Genomic DNA, 15565 nt, shown 5'->3' with positions numbered 1-15565 from the left:
TTCAGCTTAGTATAAATACTTAAGTGCAATACTTGATTAAATGTACTTGTGCTAATACATTCAGTATGATAGATGATTTTTTGTTTTTCTTTTGTTTGTCTGCCCTCCCTCCCAAATGTAAAGCGTCTTTGGGTTCAAGAAAAGCGCTATAGAGATAAAATGTATTATTATTATTATTATTATTATTATTATAGAGACCCTGCTAACATGCTAACATGGGTTTGTTGTTTAGCTACCTCTGAGTGGGAGGAGCGTACGGCTGACGTCAATCTGACCCGCCCCCTCCGCTGTCTCCCTTCGCCTCCCCGTCTAGTCCAGTGTCTCAAAGCCGAGAACGGAGCACCAACGAGGGGGTCTAGCTGGCTGTCAACCGAGCTCCTACGGCAGTCATGGCGGCGCCGTTAGCCCACTTCGATGAGGACTGGCAGGATTTCAATGAGTTCAAGCCGGCCTCAGTGTCCGCCGAGCAGCTGGAACAGCTGAACTCCAACGTGGGCGAGCCGTCGGGCCTAGACGATTTCTCAGACCTGGACAACAGTTTCTCCGGGGAGATCTGCAGCTTCAAATCGATGGAGGACCTGGTCCAAGACTTCGACGAGAAGCTGACAGTGTGTTTCCGAAACTACAACACAGCGACGGAAAACATAGCGCCCATTAAACCCATCACAGAGGATAACTACCTGAAAGACGACGAGTGAGTGTTTGTTTTATGTGGGGTTTAATATTTACGTTAACTTTTAATCTCGAGCTAGCCATGTTAGCATCAGCAGGCTCACATAGCGTTGATGGGACTCCTGTTAGCTTAGCTGCAATCAGTGCCGTCCAAAGTTTGGTCAACGACCTATAGCTTGTTTTCGATGCGATAATACACTTTTCTGACATGTCATACTAACTAAGACAGTTACTTTTAAGTTGAAATGCATAACTGGAGAAGCAGCAATAGGGTGCAAATGTATTAAGGCATTTTAACTGATCGGTCATTTAGGGGATGTCCTGCCACGTTACCAGCAATTGATTTGATGCTAGATAGGTTCATATTAACTATAAACCTGGTCCATAAAGCATATATTAAGTGAATTGCTTTTATCACCTGCTCACTGTTTATCATGTAATCAAATCACCTTGATCATATGAAACAAATACTTTAGACTTGAGTTTCAGGACCCCCTCCCCTCCATTTCTCTTACTGCAAACAATGTGTCATGTTATTTCATACATGTATTTGTTACTGTCTGAGAGGTTCCACTGTCAGCAGCAGCCCTTGTTATCTCAGTATGAAGTGCTCAGCAGGAGTTAGATCTCATAGATGCTCAAATGTCACAACTACACACTCACAATGACAACATGTTATTACTACCCAGCAGGGCTGCACTGTGACTACAGAGCTGTGTGGGCTGCACAGATCTCCCTCTATTCTGCCTTCGTCTGCATATTATATTGAAACATTCTCATACAGTTATTTCACATAATGTATTTTCCTACTAAAAGGGAAGTCATGCATGGAAATGGCTGTTCAAATGTGACACGAATACAGGATCTTTCTCAACTACAATTTGAATATCAAGTTTGGGACTCTATCACCGTAGACAGAAAAATGACTCATCATTTAGTGAGAACTTTGCTTACATGTCCTTTAAATTAACTGGGATGAAAAGCAGTGTAAGATTTTGACAACATAATGATGGCACAAGCCAATTTATTATCACGTCATCATAAAAAAGTAACCGTTTTGAGCTGTTTTTTTGGAATATTAAGTGATAGAAAGTGCATATATTTTGATAATCGATTCATTATTTCAGTCATCTTTCTAGCAGAAATTACACATATTTTCTTTTGAATATCTATGGATCTGCTTTGTGAACATTCACACCAAGGGGGGGATGTTTCACTATGTTTTAGTACAAATTAAATGAATATTATAACCCCCTGATTATTTTTACAATTGCTCTTTTAAATCAGCCTTGGTGACATCATCCGGTTGCTTGTTGTTTTTTGAAACAACTCCTTGGCTTGACAAAGAAAGCAGCATGTCATTCATACATTTGAGTTATTTTTGCTTGAAAAGTAATCTTAAAAATCATATCTATTATCAAAAGGGTTTTCTGGTCAATCAAGTAATCCTTGTATGTATCTTGTAAGTGATTTCAAAGCTTGTAATAGAGAAATATATAGCCTGTTGTGTAACAGATATCAGCGGGTCACTCAACGAACACTGGTTTTTTCCTTAGGACATTTTGAAACTTAACTGCAACTTTGCCAAACATTATGCACCGTGACATACAGTAGTGGAGAGCTTCTCTCAGCAAAGAGCTGTGTCAGTCTCGCTTTAAATGTTTAGGGGGATGAAGGAGTGCTGGACGGACAAAGGAAGAAAGAAGCATTGAGGGCTGTTGTTGCTAGAGAGACAGAGGAAGGAAAGGACTAGAATAATTGGACAGGAGCCCGGTGAAGCCCAAAGAGCAGCGCCAAGCTCTACGAGAGTCTTTTCTGGATCACTGCACTTTTTCAGGACGTGCCCAGGCGCTTAATAAGTGTTCCAGAAAGACTGAGGAAGAGACGAGCAACGGGGATGACGAGGAGGAAATGTGTGTGGGTTTGAGAGACAGTTGCGTTTGCATTTCAAAGCCAAGTCGTGCATGTGGAGTGTCTGAGATAACACAGCATCCACACAAGTATATCCGAGCAAGTAATTCAAACAAATTGGCCGCATTTGAAGTAGAGACATGAAAATGGAGAATGACCTTGTTTCTGGATGTAAACGCTCTCAGTGAAAGGGAAGCTTATCGTGTATTTGTCCGACACAGTGTCATCGCTTGAGGTACAAAAAACATTTCCTGCCAGCCTTTGCCCTATTTAGAACCACCCCCCACTCCCCAAGCTGTGCAGGAACACTTCAGGGGGAAACATGCGAGTTATGTAAATACTATGACACATCGGATCACAGCATCCATCCTCATTCTGCTCGTAGCAGTCAGGGCCAGCGATAAAACTGAGTATGGGGGCTTTTCATTTCTATACAACTTTAATTATTCTGTCAGAGAAGTTGAAAACATGCACAATGTCACAATTGTTAGGTTTGTTTCTAAAGGAGACCACATGAACGGGCAGATTTATTTAATAAAGCTTTATTTATATGGCACTTTTCATACAGGCAGATCAAAGTGCTACACAAAATGAAAACTAACATCAAATTCCCCTCAGATCAGATGTTAAGACCTTTTTTGAAAACATGCAGCATAGCAACATAAAATAGTATTTTAACAGGGTTAAGACACAAGGATGTAAAATGTATTATAATAAAAACAATAAAATAGATCATTGAAATGAATCGATACGACAAAATATAAAAACCTATGAAACGGATCAAATAAACATATATACACAATAAAATGCAATGATATTTATAATAGAGGTTAAATGATTAAACCATTAAGAGACCAACTTAAAAAGATAGTTCTCTAATACAACTGTTATACAAGATAAGTAAAAACTTTTAAAATGAATAAAACAATATCAAATTAAGTAAAGAATAGAAGACTATTTAAAAGTGGGGTGTTCATTTAAAAAGATGTCATTTAATAATGTCCACTAGGACGTAAAACGAGTGACTCTGTGAGATATGTGGGGGCCAAACCATTATGGCTTTTATTAACCAGTAAAATAATTAAAAAATCTATTCTAAAAGAAACCGGGAGCCAATGTAGTGCAGCTAAAACAGGATTAAGCCTTTATTAAAGCACATGTCGGGCTAAATGTGTAGAACTTAAAATCAACTGGATGATTTTCCTTTCATTTTTGATCTTTTAAATCTGGTAAGCAGTATTTCTTTTAAGAAAGATGAAGGATCAACAGTAAACATGTTTGTTTTACACTCTCGGCGCCACCATCTGCTCGGATAGCTTCTCTGCCAGCGTGCATGTACTGCAAACCATCACCAGTCTGTGTGGTGATGACACTGTTTCTACATCAGCCAATTCTACTTGCTAAACGACTGTAATGATGTAAAACACGGCTCTGACAGAACGTATCCCATATGGATTACCGACAAACGCAGCTGACCTTTTGCTCTGAGGTCGGATCTACCGTATTTGCGTCAATCTCTCTCACCAGGGGAATGTTTACCGGGGAGAAGATGTCGTGTGATTAATGAGTTGTTACATTCGTCAGTGGTTTCAGGCGTCACACTCAGTGAAGTGGTGAGGGGGCGGTCAGAGAGCTGCCAAGTAATGCTGTGTCACAGTAGAATAGAGAAGGAAACGGGGTTTGTCTTATTTACTGAGTTAGAACCTCTTATTTTCCACCTTTCACTTCTTGTACTGTTTACTCTTCTCCTCTCCTAGTAGTTCCAAAACTCAGTGGCATCGCTCCGAGGACTTTAGTTACTTACTGATCTGGAGAAATGGGCTTTTAGTTATGCTGCTCCATTTGCTTAAAACCAGCTGCAGGAGGAACTGAAACTCAGGGAGCTGGTCCTTCTTACGAGATTTAAAGTGGACCTATCATCTATATTTGAATAATATATTGTTGGGCCATACCTATATAAAACATATCTGTGAAGTTTTTTTTTCAAAATACCAAACAGATCATGCATTTTAGCCATGCCTCATTTAGCTCTATTTGCTCTATTCCAGCCCTATCTTCACAAGGGCTGATTCTGTGGCAAATGAGCTGCAGCTGACCACGCCCCCCTGCAAAGGAGGGGGGCGAGGCACGAGCGTCATGTTACCATGCTGTTACCATGCAACCTCTCATTCCCCTGATAGGTGGAGAGTTGCCCATATATTAGGAGCTCCCTGTTTCTGACGTCAGAGATATTTCAAATCTGGATCAGTCTGTATCAGATCCGTTGCAGCCCCGTTTTTTGAGATTTGGGTATGGAGGAAAAGATAGAGGGTTGTATTTTCTGACACTTGGTGAGTTCCCCGACACACCGGGGACACATGTATAAAAGATGTACAAAAGTGCATTTGGCATGATAGGTCCCCTTTAAAGTGCATCTTAGTGACAGGGAAGCAGGCAGCTCTGTGTAATCTCAATGAGTCTTCTGGTTAAATAAATACAAAAACAAATCTATGAGATCATGAACCCCTCTTTCTTTCCTCCAGGGTGTGGAACGCTCTGACAGATAATTATGGCAACGTGATGGCGGTGGACTGGAAGACATCACACACTCGCTCACTACACCTGCCCACCCTCAACATCACTGAGCACGAGGTAACACACACGCGCACACACACACACACACACACACACACACACACACACACACACACACACACACACACACACACACACACACACACACACAGTCCTTCAGTGTGACACAGCAGAAGCTTGCATTCGCACTGACTGCTCATTTGAGTCCACGTTAATACTTTATAATATATATTTTATTATGCTTTGAGTTTATTAACATTATATTTTACAACAACCAGCCTCTGCGTCAAAACAGCGTCAGCACGGTGATGGAGAAAAAGTGCCACGTCACACATTTTATCCCGGGTTTAAGTTTGAAGTTGTTCTCCTCCTTTACATTAATTCACTTGTTCCAATCAGGTAGGCAAGCTTATGAAACATGCAATAATTAAGATCAGAATAGAATGGAGGTATTAAAAAGTGCCAGAGACCACCAAATTAGTCTGTTACTTCCAAATGTTCATCCTTGTGAATCCCTGACATAGTAATTGCCAGTTAACCGGCTTCATTTCCATAATCCTGCACTGTTCCTGAACCTCGCAGAAGAAGAGACTTACATGTAATCAGTTTGCTTCAATCTGCTTAACCACCTGTTTGTTGTCTCATCCAATTACCACTCACTTTCGGTCCCTCCCTCTCAAATCCCTTCACTGCCTCCCCCATCTCCCATCGAACAGAAGTTGGACAACCAGTCTCTGGACCTGTCTGACGACGAGGAGCTCAGGGAGCAGATGGACATGCACTCCATCATCGTCTCCTGCATCAGCGACGAGCCGCTCTACACGGCCGAACAGGTGACTTGACACACAAGCAGTGTAGTAATATTCACTTCCTTTGGAGACTTTAACTAGAAAAAAATCATAAGGATTCAGTGCTTTTGAGGCGACTTCCACAATAATCATACTTCAAAACCACACGACTCCAGTGTTTTTAAAGGTCCCCTATCATGCAAAATGCACTTTAGATGTATTTTATACATAAATATGTGTCCCCAGTGTGTCAGGGAACTCACAAAGTGTCAGAAAACAAAACCCTCTCTCTTTTCCTCAATACCCAAATCTAAAAGAACGGGGGTACAACAGAGCTGATCCAGATTTGCTGCGGGCATGAAGATGTTACTTTTTTTTTTTATATAAATCTACGGACCCAGAATCAGCACTTCTCTAACAGGGCTGAAATTGAGGGATATGAGGCATGGCTAGAACGGTGATCTGTTTGGTATTTTTAAGCAAATCACTTCATAGACATGTTTTTTTAATATATCTGAGACCTATAATACAGTGGGGCAAAAAGTATTTAGTCAGCCACTAATTGTGCAAGTTCTCCCACTTAAAAAGATGAGAGAGGCCTGTAATTTTCATCCTAGGTATACCTCAACTATGAGAGACAAAATGAGAGGAAAAAATCCAGAAAGTCACATTGTCTGATTTTTAAAGAATTTATTTGCAAATTATGGTGGAAAATAAGTATTTGGTCAATAACAAAAGTTAATCTCAATACTTTGTTATATACCCTTTGTTGGCAATGACAGAGGTCAAACGTTTTCTGTAAGTCTTCACAAGGTTTTCACACACTGTTACTGGTATTTTTGGCCCATTCCTCCATGCAGATCTCCTCTAGAGCAGTGATGTTTTGGGGCTGTCACTGGGCAACACAAACTTTCAACTCCCTCCAAAGATTTTCTATGGGGTTGAGATCTGGAGACTGGCTAGGCCACTCCAGGACCTTGAAATGCTTCTTACGAAGCCACTCCTTCGTTGCCCGGGCGGTGTGTTTGGGATCATTGTCATGCTGAAAGACCCAGCCACGTTTCATCTTCAATGCCCTTGCTGATGGAAGGAGGTTGTCACTCAAAATCTCACGATACATGGCCCCATTCATTCTTTCCTTACACGGATCAGTCGTCCTGGTCCCTTTGCAGAAAAACAGCCCCAAAGCATGATGTTTCCACCCCCATGTTTCACAGTAGGTATGGTGTTCTTTGGATGCAACTCAGCATTCTTTCTCTTCCAAACACATCTAGTTGAGTTTTTACCAAAAAGTTCTATTTTGGTTTCATCTGACCATATGACATTCTCCCAATCCTCTTCTGGATCATCTAAATGCTCTCGAGCAAACTTCAGACGGGCCTGGACATGTACTGGCTTAAGCAGGGGGACACGTCTGGCACTGCAGGATTTGAGTCCCTGGTGGCGTAGTGTGTTACTGATGGTAGCCTTTGTTACTTTGGTCCCAGCTCTCTGCAGGTCATTGACTAGGTCCCCCCGTGTGGTTCTGGGATTTTTGCTCACCGTTCTTGTGATCATTTTGACCCCACGGGGTGAGATCTTGCGTGGAGCCCCAGATCGAGGGAGATTATCAGTGGTCTTGTATGTCTTCTATTTTCTAATAATTGCTCCCACAGTTGATTTCTTCACACCAAGCTGCTTACCTATTGCAGATTCAGTCTTCCCAGCCTGGTGCAGGTCTACAATTTTGTTTCTGGTGTCCTTTGACAGCTCTTTGGTCTTGGCCATAGTGGAGTTTGGAGTGTGACTGTTTGAGGTTGTGGACAGGTGTCTTTTATAACGAGTTCAAAGAGGTGCCATTAATACAGTTAACAAGTGGAGGACAGAGGAGGCTCTTAAAGAAGAAGTTACAGGTCTGTGAGAGCCAGAAATCTTGTTTGTTTGTAGGTGACCAAATACTTATTTTACCGAGGAATTTACCAATTAATTCATTAAAAGTCCTACAATGTGATTTCCTGGATTCTTTCCCCCCATTCTGTCTCTCATAGTTGAAGTGTACCTAGGATGAAAATTACAGGCCTCTCATCTTTTTAAGTGGGAGAACTTGCACAATTGGTGGCTGACTAAATACTTGTTTGCCCCACTGTATATGCCTAAAAATAGTATATTAGGAGACCTTTAAAACCACTAAAATTACCTTCTTTTTTTTCAATGCTGCTGTCCCCTTTTTAATTAGAAAACTATTGTATTATATTTACACAGTGGGAAACAGTGAGATTTTAAAATGATGACGCACACACACATCCGCCTCACCTATTTGGTTAAATCAATCACAATGTTTCTTACCGGGATTTGTCTTGGCCAGGTCATTTGACCCCTTTCTGTACGACCACAAACAGCCTTGACTACCAGTGTACACAAACATTAGATTTGGCGAGATATGCAGGTCACACTGGAACATCCTTAAAAAACACACAACACAGTTTCAAGCTGTGAACTGCTCCTAGTAAATGACAATCCCCCATCCTCTCTTTCCAGACATAAGACCAACACTAAATAAAACACAGACACACTAATTCACACATTAAAGTTAAATATCTAACATGTGTTGTTAAGGTGATAGAGGAGATCGAGGAGATGATGCAGGAGTCTCCGGACCCCGAGGACGATGAGAGCCCCTCCCAGTCCGACCTCTCCATGCTCTCTCAGGACTTCCACTGCCTGAAGCGCTCCGGCTCCAACACCAGCTACGAGGACCGTGAGTGCCCCCGCCGTGTTGATCTTCGATAAGAAAATAAAGCTTGTTGTCCTCTCAGTTGTGCTTTTTCACTCTCTGCTGCCATTTCACTGTATTCTAAATCACTCAGTGAAGTGTAATGGGTCGCACTGTCTGGAACACGAAGAAACAGCCACACACACATTCTTACGTAACGTGTAACAAAAGTAAACAGACAGCAATTAGGTTATTTCTACTTGTTATATAATCAACAGCGTTTATTTGGTTTGAAAAACTATTTCTGATGCCAGACAGTTCTAGACGGAGCAGCTGCACCCTCCAGGCTATAGATTTAGTTTCAGATATCTGCATAATTGAACTACAATATGTTATGTGTTAACTAATCAGATGGCGCATAATCAGTATCATTAAGTGCATTCACAATATTTACACTGAGCTGATTACTCATGTCTGGAGTGACTTACCCTCCAGCCCCCCAATTTGCACCATTTATCATAGACGGCAAATGCAAAAAAACGAAATTATTATTATTGAGTTTTTTGAAAACTTTTTCTCATTTAAAAAAAGTCATGAACGAATATCACAAACATTAGGTGAACGCTCAACTGAATTGCAGCCTTTTTACACAGAGCAGAGAGGGAAACATAGGTTGTGAATAGCGGTAAAAAGAGTAGTTCAATATAAATCGTGAAAATATACTGATGTGAAAAACAACATTAAAATAATATCCTGTGTTCCAATCAAAGTAACTATCACACCCCTCTCCATCCTCTCATGCTGACCTCCTCCTCTTCCTCAGGCCTGCGGCAGCTGTCTGTGTCCGAGCTGACCGAGACTCTGGAGGAAGTGGAGACGGCCATCCGCCGCTACAGTGAAGAGCTGATCCAGGCTCTGGCCCTGCGAGACGAACTAGACTATGAAAAGGAGGTACTTTGATTTGAATCCTCTTTTAATACTTTCCTTCGCAAACCACAACCAGCCAACAACATAAACTGCATCTGGAGTCTAATCAAAGCTAAGAGCCAGTCCGAAAATCATTAACAGCACTCAGAATCAGTCAGACAATTCCAGTCGTTTTTGGTCGTAAGCTCCAAAATGCTAGTTCTATTTTGAAGAAAACAGCGATTTGAACATCTGTTTAAACAGAGCGCATTGCTCACAGTACGCCGGAGCGAGGTCAGTGAATCTCACTTTTTATTTTTTTGCTTGACTGTCGCTGGGTATTTTTAACAGCAGATAAAAATAGGTTTCTTTTTAAGTATTGCATAAAGAGGATGTTGAATCTTTCTGAAAACCAGCATAAAGTAAAAAGAACGTTTTGTCTATTAAAAAAAAACCAGGTGAAGAACAGCTTCATCTCGCTGCTGATCGACGTGCAGAACCGACAGAAGGAGCACCGCGACCTGCTGCGGAAGAAGAAGAAAATCCGAAGCACGACGACAACCGGGCCCAACGGCCGGCGGACCGCCAGCACGCACATACCGGGCACGGTGAGTCATGTGGGGACACGGAAAGGACAAAACATTTTGCCCTGAATGCATCATTATAATGACGATCAGTGAAACAGACACACACTTCTTCAAAGTATGAGCAGAAACGCTCGATGCATGACTCTGCAGTTTGCATGGGGTGAGCTGCTTTCACACCGGGCTTCTCTTAAACCTTTTCCTTCCTTTCGCTTCAAATAGAAACCTCTTTACTCTCTTTTCCTTCCTCTCGCTCCTTGTAGAACCTCACTCTGGAGGGACTCTCCAATGTCATTCAAAATGGCCTCCGTCAAACTTTTGGCCCCACAGGAGGGGACAAACAGGTGCCCCTGCTCTTTCTTTATCCAGCTCATGCTTCTTTCTTTGTCTTTTTATTTTTGACCACTTGCATGTTTCCACTGCTACTGCTGGTGTTTTGGTGTCATGTCGGCCATTTGTTTTTCTGTTTTTGGATGATTTGATGCTCTCTTTTTTGCTTTATTGCAGTCATGCTTTATGTTCTTTATAACTTGATTTCTCTCCATCACTTGTCCTTGATTCATTATGTTACAATTTGTTTTATTGTTTTGTCAATTTTGCAAATGTTATTGTGTTGCCTTCTTGTTCCTGTTTTAAGCAGAGAGAACACTGTTGCATAATTACTGCTTTCTTATTCAGTAAACATTTAGTCTGCAATGTTGAAACCAACTGCCAGTTAAATACATGCCTATCTATAAGGGGCTTACCTATCATCTGTTCATATATTCATGACATTGAGATCCTTTTTTAACACTATCTTCCGATGTAATGTGGAATGAAAATTCAATACAAAGGGCAATAATTAATTTGTATTCAAATGTTCCACCTGCATGTATTCGTTGTGCCTTACACTCTCCTCTCTTTCAGTACCTAACCACAGTAATCCCCTATGAGAAGAAAGCCGGCTCCCCTGCGGTAGATGACCTTCAGATCCTCACAAAGAGTGAGTATATCAACACCCTTACAATAAAAAACACACCTACTGGAACATGATGAAATTAGTTGCTATAATCTCTGCAGCTGTTTTTTAAAGCAATGTTTCTTAGTTTTGCCTCAACACTTTTGAATGTTTTCTATATGTGCGCCTTTGTCTTTCCTAGTTCTCCACGCCATGAGGGATGACAGCGAGAAGGTCCCAGCTCTGCTAACAGACTACATCCTCAAAGGTAAACACACAGCCGTCCTCTATTAGCTTTAACTGCTTCCTCACACGTTTGATATCAATGCGAGGGGTTTTCACTAATATCAATGTAAAAAAAACTCAAAGCAATGAAAAGTACTGAAGCCCTAAGGGGCAAGACAATTCCGGGCATAAGTATTACAATAACAAACACACCAAACTCTGGTGCTCCATTTTCTAAATCGGATCTAAATAGTTCTCTGTTTTGTGGGTATGACTTAACAACAGGTGGAAAAAAGGTTTAGCGAGCATCATATTCTCATAACGCTCCGCTAAACTCGTTACATATATTGTGTGTTAGCATGTTAGCAAATGTATTTTAACCATATCAATGTGCATTCCTTGTCTTTACACTGTATCGAGTAATTAAAACTCAGGTGGAAGAAAACGTGAATGCTTTTAGTCCATCGGGTTGTGGTGCCCTTGAACCCCTTGTGGGCAACATATATATTACAACAACACACACATTTAATTTCTTTCTCTCCTCCAATTTTCAAAACTCCAAAAAGATCATCCTGGTTAAACTACTTTGTCACGTATTCCTGAGTCGATGCCCTTCAAGACATCCATAGAAAACACGTCCCAAATGTGACTTTAGAGAGAGTTAAGAGGTGGTTCCACTTGACATCTTGCTTGAAAGAGGAAGTACAACGTGTTCTATTTCTAGGGAAGTCGACAGTATAATAAACCAGGGTGCCCCGTAGAAAAGTAGCACGCTACACAAGCGATAGTAATCGGGAAGGTGGGGGAAATGCTTTTCTTGCCACCCTTCACTTTTGACCTGTACCTTCCTTGTCTTTCGTCTGTGCTGCATTGTCTTCTGGGTAGCTCTGGTATGAGAGCAGTGGAACCTGAGGTTTGTGAGGCACTGACACAACTAACACAGATTCTCACCTCCAGTCTTCTTCTTCTTCTTCAGAGCCCCCTTTTTTCTCTTTCTTTCTCTCGGTCCATCTTCGTAGCTTCACTCTCCCCCCCTCCAAAATCAGCCGCTCTCCCCCACTCACTCTTCGCTGTAGTGCCTATCGTGCTGTGGCTGCATTACACATTCCCTGAAACACGTGAAAACACTCATGCGCCTAAATTCCTCCGTTTTCTGCGAGCTTTTAGCGGCAGCTGTCTGCTCCTCACCTGTTTTTCTTCCTCTTCTCTCACCCCACATTTCCTCTCCGTGGTAGTTGCTCTTCCATCATTAACAGCTCTCCTTCATGAGTGAATCAAAACAGCCGTAACTTTAAGCACATCTCTTCTTGTCTCCGCAGTGCTTTGTCCCACGTAAAGCCAGCTTCCTGTTTCCAGAACCATCCGTAGGACCATCAGAAGGAGGTTCTGCTAATCTCGAAGATAATGGATACAAAATCTGTCTTTCCTCCATGTTTTTCCAACACATAGACTTTCTTTCCTTGTGGCATTTCTGTTTTTTTCTCTGCCACCTTTGTTTTTCCTAAGATTTTAACTCTAGATATAACTCCTCGCTCTGTATAGTTATTTTCATTCTTACATTTGTATTGAGTGCTAGGACCCTGTATATCCAGACTGCATGCTGACTTGTCTATGGATGCCAGCAATCAGTATTATTAGTCACTTCCTTATTGGCCCGTGGCACTTGAATGGAGAAGGGTCAGGTGTATTGTAATCCCTGGGCTTTGTCTTTAAGGGAAAAGCAGTCCAATCCGTCTGTTTTATAAATCGAACGCATTTGGATCATCTTATGCATTGGGGGAATACAAATTCTGGCAAAATGGCTGATTAACTGCATATGTCGGGGTTAAGCATACCCTTTAATTTAAAATCCAAACTCGTGATTTAACTGGTCTTTTGCATGTTGGTTTTCTGTTAAAGCTCAATTTTGGCTTTTAGTTGAATCTTAAAAATGAAATATTTTGTATACGATTAAGAGAAATTGCACAGTTTTAGGGGAACTTTTATTTTTGGAAAAAAAGGTAAAACGACGTGAGAAAGTAATAGCTGGATGAACAAACTTGTAAATCATATTTTTGGAGATGGAATTGTTTTTAAAGTGAGATTAGGGACTTGCCACCTTTTGTGACCACACAGCAACACCGTTTTGTAAATGCTGTCCATTGACCTCTTAGCCCTCGAGTAGCGACCTCCCCCCCAACAACTTTATCACTTCCCCAGAAAGTCGTCATAACAATGCGTCTAAAAAATACCTCGTATAAAATGCTCGCATGAGTAGAACATGTATCATTTAGATAAATAGTGTTGTTAACATTAGGTTTGATAATTGTGTAGTTAATCTTCTGTTATAAGTGGGTTTTCTCTAACTGTTAACCCTTTAACTGTTGTGGTAGCACTTTAGTCTATTAGTGATCTGGTCATGTAATAGTGGAATATTTGGTGAATTTAAGAACAGTAGGCCTACGTCTCGCTAGATTAGCGTTAGCTAGCAGTGCCAAAACATGAAGGGTTGTTGTCATGCGTCCAACTGTTTACCCTGCAAGTCTTCATGAGGAATTAACAGCCTTAAAGGGGTACTCCACTGATTTTACACCTTAAACATTTCATTCAGAGCACTACTCGCCCTGTAAAAACAGTTAAAAAGTTTGTCGTCTCCACTCAGGAGTAGCTTTTCTAAGGAGATGACCCAATGATGTCATCAGGGTCATCTTGATTTGGGCCTGAAACTACGACACAACCTTTGTTACAAACTCAGTGCACCGACAGATTAACTAAACCAAAACACTACAGAGTTGCATTATGGGAAATGTAGGATCCAGTGAGTGTTTTAGCTCGGCACATGGTATGGACTAGAAGTCAGAACATTTCTAACATCTATATAAGCTCTTCTTTTTGTGTCTATTGCAAGTCTACCATCATTAGAAAAGTGCAATACTTAATCACTGGAGCGCCCCTTTAAAACCTTGTACCGCCAACTAGCACAGCGCATGTGTCGCTACGCTAACGTTCAGATAACCAGCTACTACCGGTGCACCACCCAGCGTCAACATCAGGTCCAGTGTAGCTCTCAGGTACGATCATCAGTGTTACTAGTTTAAAATCTTCCTCTGAAAGATACTAACATTCCTGAGTCTTTGTACTGTTTTGGCAACAGGTAGTATTAGCTAGACTTTGCTGCACTTCTATCTTTTAACAAATTATACCTGGATGAGCCAGTGGAGTTAATTATCTTGACTAAACCAGGTTAGCATTACAGGTGTTGATAATGTCTTGATTTGTCACTTAATTTAGTCCTAGAATAAGCTAAGTAGTGATAGTAGTAGTAGTAGGTACAGCTAGCATTTAAGCGGCTCAGTAGCATCCACTTGGTGTAGCAGTTTAGCGACGATAGCGTAGATTCATCTAAACTTCGTAGGAGAAGGTGAAACTTATGAAAAAAGGAATTTACTTTACTGGTTTAAACATTTTTAAGCATGTTTCTCATGCATGGTGCCAGGTGAAAATGGTGTAGGAAGATGACGAAGGGGTGTGATAAAGTTAGCAAACATTTGGGAAGATTGCACAACCGGTTGCTTAAATGCGAGGGGTCCATTTTTATCTTTTGTAAAAGAAAACAAATGCTTGCAGTGCTATATTTAACTATTTATATGTGACTGTTGTTTCTGCTGTTCCCAGCTTTGTACACATTTTTACCCTAGCATGTGCTACAAGCACTTTACTGCTGCACACACATTTCTAAGAATGGTTCATTTGTTTACAGAGGTATAAAGATCACATTAAAGGGACAAATGCATGTCACAATTGAATGCATACAGTAAAGCATTAATTCAAACTATTTAGAAGATATCGAAAAAGGGCATTTATACAAAAAAAATGGATCCTTGTCTTTGAAAAAGCTTAAATAACGTTTCATTTTATAACGAAACGGAAAGTCACTGGAGGCTCTGGATCCCATCTCAGGCCAGAAATCTGTTAGCGGACATATCAGTGTAACTACAATTTAGAGATCTATATTTATACATGCACGACAGAACAAGCAAACGGAAAAAGGCTGCCTTTGTAAATGCCTAAACATTTTTGTACATTAAACCATCTCCTTTTTGTTTTAATGCAATATAATTCCCCGATTGGAGGTTTTATGTTTACCGTCTCATGTGGTACTGCAGTATATTAATTTATTATGTAAATGTTCAGTTTTGTAACCATATTGACTCTAATGGTGCAAGTGTTTTGTGCCCACATTGCATTGCAACTCATTTGAAAAATAAATGAATATATGAACACTGTGTGGTTTCAG

The 15565-nt window shown here is 40.9% G+C and overlaps 1 protein-coding gene across 4 annotated transcripts; it reads left to right on the top strand.

Moving 5' to 3' along the window:
• The first annotated feature begins 278 nt into the window (after window positions 1-278).
• si:ch211-57i17.1 (uncharacterized protein LOC565010 homolog) lies at window positions 279-15554 on the top strand. Of its 4 annotated transcripts, XM_034204341.1 has the most exons (11): window positions 279-694; window positions 5106-5214; window positions 5874-5990; window positions 8541-8682; window positions 9461-9588; window positions 10002-10151; window positions 10391-10471; window positions 11034-11109; window positions 11267-11332; window positions 12175-12202; window positions 12609-15554. In XM_034204341.1, the coding sequence occupies exons 1-10, from the start codon at window positions 390-392 to the stop codon at window positions 12183-12185; spliced, it is 1185 nt and encodes a 394-aa protein (XP_034060232.1). In that variant the 5' UTR covers window positions 279-389; the 3' UTR covers window positions 12186-12202; window positions 12609-15554. The 4 variants fall into 4 exon arrangements, with proteins under 4 accessions (XP_034060232.1, XP_034060231.1, XP_034060234.1 ...); XM_034204340.1 differs by lacking the exon at window positions 12175-12202 and having other exon boundaries at window positions 280-694; XM_034204343.1 differs by lacking the exon at window positions 10391-10471 and having other exon boundaries at window positions 282-694.
• The last annotated feature ends 11 nt before the right edge of the window (window positions 15555-15565 follow it).

This window comes from Gymnodraco acuticeps, unplaced genomic scaffold (genome assembly GCF_902827175.1).
Source record: "Gymnodraco acuticeps unplaced genomic scaffold, fGymAcu1.1, whole genome shotgun sequence".
NCBI lineage: Eukaryota > Metazoa > Chordata > Actinopteri > Perciformes > Bathydraconidae > Gymnodraco > Gymnodraco acuticeps.
The sequence above is the reverse complement of the archived record's forward strand: the minus strand, read 5'-3'. Positions and strand labels throughout refer to the sequence as shown.

What these genes read in the sequence shown, in the direction of transcription:
- si:ch211-57i17.1 (XM_034204340.1), top strand. Translation starts at nt 390, where the DNA reads ATGGCGGCGCCGTTAGCCCACTTCGATGAGGACTGGCAGGATTTCAAT. An exon ending in AACTACCTGAAAGACGACGA is followed by an intron (nt 695 to 5,105) that starts GTGAGTGTTTGT and finishes TCTTTCCTCCAG; the next exon opens with GGTGTGGAACGCTCTGACAG. An exon ending in AACTAGACTATGAAAAGGAG is followed by an intron (nt 9,589 to 10,001) that starts GTACTTTGATTT and finishes AAAAAAAACCAG; the next exon opens with GTGAAGAACAGCTTCATCTC.